The sequence below is a fragment of the Acanthaster planci genome, unplaced genomic scaffold (assembly GCF_054643075.1).
Source record: "Acanthaster planci isolate LZ-2023a unplaced genomic scaffold, COTS_SCS Contig176, whole genome shotgun sequence".
Classification (NCBI taxonomy): Eukaryota; Metazoa; Echinodermata; class Asteroidea; order Valvatida; family Acanthasteridae; genus Acanthaster; species Acanthaster planci.
The window spans coordinates 12,704-18,870 of NW_028257797.1; the positions used below are offsets into that span (position 1 = coordinate 12,704).

The window sequence follows — 6,167 nt, forward strand, 5'->3', positions numbered from 1 at the left end:
ACAAACAAGATGTATCATTTCAGTGTTTGTATAAAACATGTACTGTAGTTTATTTCCGTCTATTGCAATAACTAAACAGGCCAACAGATGTTACGAGATTACGTGGTTTCGAATTCCTGGGGGCGAGATACCGTCCCCATTGTTTTACAACTTACACTATTCATTACGCTGTTTTCGCAGTGCACAGAAACTGATATGTATGCTGATATTACAGGAACCTCCCGTTTGTTGTAGTAAATTTGACATACAGATCTTTGTAACACCAGTTCGTTGAAGAGTTCTTAATCGCTGTACTTAGCCGAACCTGTTCAGTTTTAATGTTGTGCTTCTTTTAGGACCGACATTTGCAACCACGCGCAGATCTTGCCTGTTTGGTCACCGACAGCAGTGAAAAAGGTATCAGACATCTTTAATTAATTTCAATTTATGGAAGTACCCACATCGACGTACTTTATGATGTTCTTGACTTTAAAAGGGGATCTTCTGAGAAGAGTTTTCTATCTGTTCCTTTGCATTTTCTGCGTTTTTCTGCGAAAATTTGTAACAGTAAAATGGCTTACCGGATTTTTTTTCCGAAATACATGCAAGTCGTCAGAAAATTGTGTGATGATGACGCGGACGATATTGCTGCACGAGTCACATTGGATTTCTATTGATCTTCATACCTACATGTAATTTCTTCGGTGGCTTGACTTTGATTCGAAATGTATTTAAACATTACAAATCATTTCCGATTTCATTCCCACCTGATATTTACTGTCCTAGATATATCTATGGGTGTTTGTGAAACCTACTTTTTACACATTGAGTCGGGTTTCCTTCATAATTTAAAATTATCATCTTTTTGAATTTGATGATTTGTTTATTTTTCAGACAGCTTCAGGAAATGACCAGTATAGTTTAATTTTTGCAATGGAGCCGGACTATTTGTTCACGTTTGTGTTTACCTTAGATGCTAACACCTCTAATTGTCCCAGTAGGTTCAGTTAAGAAATCAGGATAAATAATATTAATTTTTACCCGCTGTGATACTTACACAACTTCTCGACAATCTTCACCCTCTAACAATAATAGCTTCTCTTGGCTTAGCTTTTATCGTCGCTGGTTATTCAATCAGCATTTATTGTTTGTTTGATAATCTATTGCAGATGGCGATGGCTTTGTTTACGTTCCTGTTGTGTATTGGAGCGTCCATTAGAATCGCTCAGTCATCACCCTGCCATGCGCAATGCACATATGACCGGGTAACTGGTAAGGCCGACTGCTCCTCCCGCAATCTGGACTGCATCCCCGTCAACTACCCAGACTCCCTCGTCATGGATCTCAGCCACAACAACATATCGATACTGGAACCAGCCGATTTCAACAGGACATTCACAAGATTGGTTGAACTCTACCTTGACTACAACAATATATCCGATGTGACGTCACTTATGACGTCAACTGAGATGGGAAGCCTAAAGAAACTGTCGGTTCAACACAACGTCATTGTGCACTTGGACTATTCATGCGGGCTGGATTCCCTTGAGGATATATTATTAGACAACAACCTGATCAATAGCTTATACGAATTTCCATATTGTCAACGTTTAAGGCGCTTTTCGGCTGATTCGAATGAATTTCAGCATGGAATTTCCTTATTCGTATTTGATTCTCTCCCCTCGTTTATTAGCATGCGGTTCAACCGAATAACATATTTCCATATAGAAACTCATTTTCCACTGCTTTTATTTGAAAATTTGACCTTGTTATTGGATCACAATGAAATCAGTGATGTTGATATAGATTACCACTGGCATCAAATTAACCCAACCCTAATTTCTCTTAGTCATAATAGACTACAATATGTATATGTCCCAGCTCCTAATGAGTTAATCATAGCCAACAATGGATTACGTGGACTGAATATTGGAATCTGGGTTTATCAGCGCGAAAATAACATAATGAAGAAACTTGACGTAAGGAACAACTCGTTTGATTGCCTGATACAACCAGATTGGGCAGAAGGTCTCCTTATCTTACATGCCGACGGCAACTTGTTGAGAAACCTGTCCTCTACAACCCTGCAAGGATTCGTCAACCTGACGGAACTCCATCTAGCAAACAATCGCCTGCTGTTCATCTATCCAACCGCTCTGCATCAACTCACCCTGCTACGGTCTCTGTATCTCGATGACAACGCCTTGACATCACTATTTGGTGGGGTATTTCTCAACCAAGCTGATCTGTTGGAGCTGTCCATCACCAATAACCAACTTTCCGTCTTACATCCTGATTACTTTTTCGGTCTGGGCTCGCTTGAACGTTTGTATCTCGCTGGAAATCGACTGCTTGACGTCAACCCGGAAATTTTTCGACTTATGCCTGGACTTACCACAATAGATTTTTCTCAAAACGATCTAAACATTTTTGATATCACCGATTCCGATCTTTTCAGTAATTTGGAGAACGTCTTTCTGGCTCACAATTCTCTGACTGACATAAGTTCTACACTTGGCCATTGCGAAAGCTTGATAATACTCGACATTCGTTTTAATCAGGTCGAAGTGGTTCCTGGTGACTCTCTTATTGGCAAAAACAGAGCGCTCTCCAGACTTGAGCTTGAAGGCAACCCTCTTCAGTGTGACTGCCGATTGACGGGTCTACGCGACTGGCTTCTCAACAATCCCCCGTCTACTCTTCCTCGATGTCAAGGTCCACCGAAGAACTCCGGAACAGTGGTTACAGACTTGGGCATACATGACTTCTCCTGCAATCCTCCCAAGGCCATGATTAAAAAGAATCACCTCAACTTGACGGTCGGCCAGACAGCGACCCTGTCATGCACGGCGACTGGTATACCCGTCCCTAACATTACATGGCTGGACCCCAACGGCACGATGATATCAGACAAAGGACATGGAAGATTTGTCTTTTCCTCAGACATGACTTTTCATATTATTTCGGTTGAGATATCTGATCAAGGGATATACACGTGTTTGGTTCAAAATACCCTTGGTGAACTGGACAGAGCTGTGATTAACCTTACTGTTACCAAGGACCTGGACTCAGATATATCTTTGGTTGCTTCTGTTCTCCCCACCGTGTTTGTCACCCTTACTGTTACTCTCACTGTCGTCGTTGTGATTATTTTCCTCAGACGGCGCTGCAGAAAGGAAGACCAGACCAATTTGACCGCTACTGGGCCGCCTCATCCAGAACCCACTGTCAGCTTCCACCATAGAAAGGCCTATCACTCAGACGGAGGCTACGTCAATAATGTCAATGACGACCAGTGCGTCGAGTCTGCAGCCAACAGGTCAGGTAGAGAAGATGATTATGAAGTCACCGTTCGGACGAACGACCCTCCTCAAGTCTACCAAGAACTGGCACTGCAGAACAAAGATGACGAGTATGAATCAGTCTCTGTTAGAGGCGGTCAGTGATAAGCACCACCTCTAAGATGGAGGATAGCTGACCATTGTGTGATGATGATGTTTGCATAAAACACTCCACTTCGAATTCTTCTCGATTATTTTCTAGCAGCATGTCGAAAATCCTTTTTCTCTCTCTGCTTTGAGATGTTAAGGACTGTGTGGATATAATTACACACGCCGATGAACATCTTGCGTTTCAGTGTGGGCGTTAATTAAACTGGGACAACGCGCCACCATCTGTGATATTAAACGATTATACATTGTACCTAGATGTACATAAAGATTAAGTAGGCACCTGTGTCTGGGTTCATACAGTAGACAGCACTGCGTGATCACTTGTTGGTGCCGGGTGCTCGTTGCCTTGTTATGACGGCTAAATCAAAATTACCTGGCTACTGCTAAAACATACACGCGAGTATGGTAAAAAAAAAACCGAGAAAGCTGGCCGTTAGCCGCTTCCATGGGCACATGACTTGTGTTTATCTTCCACCCGTTATCAAGTAATCCTGACGCAGCTGCAATTGTCTACCAATCCCCTCTTCGTTTCACCGTTGAGGGGGTAGTTGTAAGCGGAGTCCATAGGACAGCTCATACCTTTCCACATGTAACAGGTTTTCTGCATGTAGAAGTCCAGTATAATGTAGATGTTAATACTGACCTCACTGTATAAAATTATTTTCTTATGTGCATGTATGTTGCGTCAAAACGTTGCTAATGCCTTGTTATATTGCAGTTATTATGGATTTTTTTTCATATCATATCCTTGTATACGTAGTCGAAAATATCCATGTATTCTTCTGCGATAAGCTCCAACTGAAACCAGGAAATTTCTTTGGATAGCCCTAGCAATTAAACCAAGAGTTCTAACGGGCCAATGAGGAAGTTAGAATAGCACGTAAATGTTTACTGTTGTATTTTTTTCAGAACTCCATCATTGATATCCAGGGTAGTCTCATTCTCGTTGCTAAGCCCCAACTCACGGGACCCGACTAACCTAACCTAATCAAAATTATGACTATTTAGACTGTTGACGTAAGATGTTCGGTATGAGGTTTCCAAACTACATGAAGTAACATGCATGATTCTATGAAAACTGGAATAGATGACAACAATATATTGAAGCCATGCAATTTCATATAAGGTTTCAAAAGTTTGTGGTGGCATTGCTAAAAGAATAGTTGTGTAATTATCGTCTGATTGGAATTTTAATGTTTTGGCAAGTGTAGAGAGCTTGGAGTCCAATTTTTCTGCTGAGTGACTACGGGAAATGTGGGCACAATCTTGCGGTTCCGCGTACAGTGTCGTATAGGATGCCAATGCCTTCTTCTGCACTCTTTAAAAAAAAGGCGCTTAGAGTTCAAACCCATTTCTAAACACTTGTTGTTCCCACTTTTTAACACGTTTTGTTATGCGTATAGGAATACGGGTTTGTTTAAATGTTAAGCGGATTTCAAAAGGCTGAACATGTACCATTGAAAGGTGTTTAGCATTTAAAGCTTAGAAACATTCTTAAACACATTCAATTAACATGTCATGGGTTAAGGGTCTTAAAAAGTGGTTACAAAAAGTGTCTAAACTGTTAACGTTGTTTTTATAGTGTGATGTTGGCTAGTCCCCACCACTGCTTGCACAAATTGCTGGGAAGGGCAACTACACGAACTTCGAATACATGTATAGGCATGACGTAGTTTTGGGTGAGCACTAATTGGATAGAGGTCATTTCCACAAAAACACGGGCCGACACCTCTGCTGTTGGGACATGTTACTTATGTACTCCCCAGAGTTGTAGACTGAGCCACTTGACTTGGATTCGAGTAGGACACGAGTCGCTCTTTTTGTGACTCGTAAATTGAATTGTAACTATCAGTTTTCGACTTGTGTCTTGACTTGGACCTAAACATTATGACTTGTTACCAACGCAAGTCAGAAAACTGTTCAATCGAACCCATTACAGTTTTAAACTTTTTCGTTTACGTTTTTCACTGTTTCCCCCGCCTTTCCGGGGGAGCCAATCAACAGCTTCGTTTGAGCATCATATTGAGCTATTCATATCAGTTCATGACCTCATTCAGCCTAGAACCAAACAAGGCGTCCCAATCTCAAAGCAGCCCGGGCCAAAAATTTCCGCGTAAAATGCCACGCTTAGGTGGTTGTAACATGCTTTTCAGACACTGTAATACGTGTAGATTATTTTTCTAACAACTACTTTACCCTGTAAATTTCCAGTTTGGGGGAGAAATGGGCGACATTCGCAGTACTAGAGTCGTCGTGTCCGTACCGTGTGCGACGATGTGCGACAAGGCAAAAATTGAAAATGGCTCAGAGTTTTTGGTTATCTGCGCACATTGCAAGTTCGTGGCTATTGCCCAAGACAATAGAAGGATATTTGTGAGCGCAGAACTCAAAGCATCTAAAAAGTTAAATGATGTTTGCTGATGGTTCAGTGTGAAAACGTCTTTCGTGAACGTGCAGCATGTTGACAAGTTGAAAGTTCTTTGCACAACTTCCGCCCGGCAATCATCACTCAAGTGATATGAATAATGCATATCCTACCATTATTACTGTAGCATTTTTTTGTTGAGTCCAGAGATGGACTGGAGGCTTTACACCATGTTTGGGTTGCTCGCACTGATTGCCGAAGTTTATTCCTTGTTCTACATGCAGTGGTCACGGTGGTTTATTTTACATGTTGAAAAGAAACCTATGGCAGAAGAAATAAATTTTTCAACCACATTAATTGCTGTTACAGAA

General features: G+C 41.4%; 1 protein-coding gene across 1 annotated transcript; it reads left to right on the plus strand.

Annotated features, from left to right (window-relative positions):
- Positions 1-208: 208 nt before the first annotated feature.
- LOC110986964 (uncharacterized) lies at positions 209-6,167 on the plus strand. The gene is made up of 2 exons (XM_087132268.1): positions 209-396; positions 1,149-6,167. The coding sequence occupies exon 2, from the start codon at positions 1,149-1,151 to the stop codon at positions 3,423-3,425; it is 2,277 nt and encodes a 758-aa protein (XP_086988394.1). The 5' UTR covers positions 209-396; the 3' UTR covers positions 3,426-6,167.

What these genes read in the sequence shown, in the direction of transcription:
- LOC110986964 (XM_087132268.1), top strand. Translation starts at nt 1,149, where the DNA reads ATGGCGATGGCTTTGTTTACGTTCCTGTTGTGTATTGGAGCGTCCATT.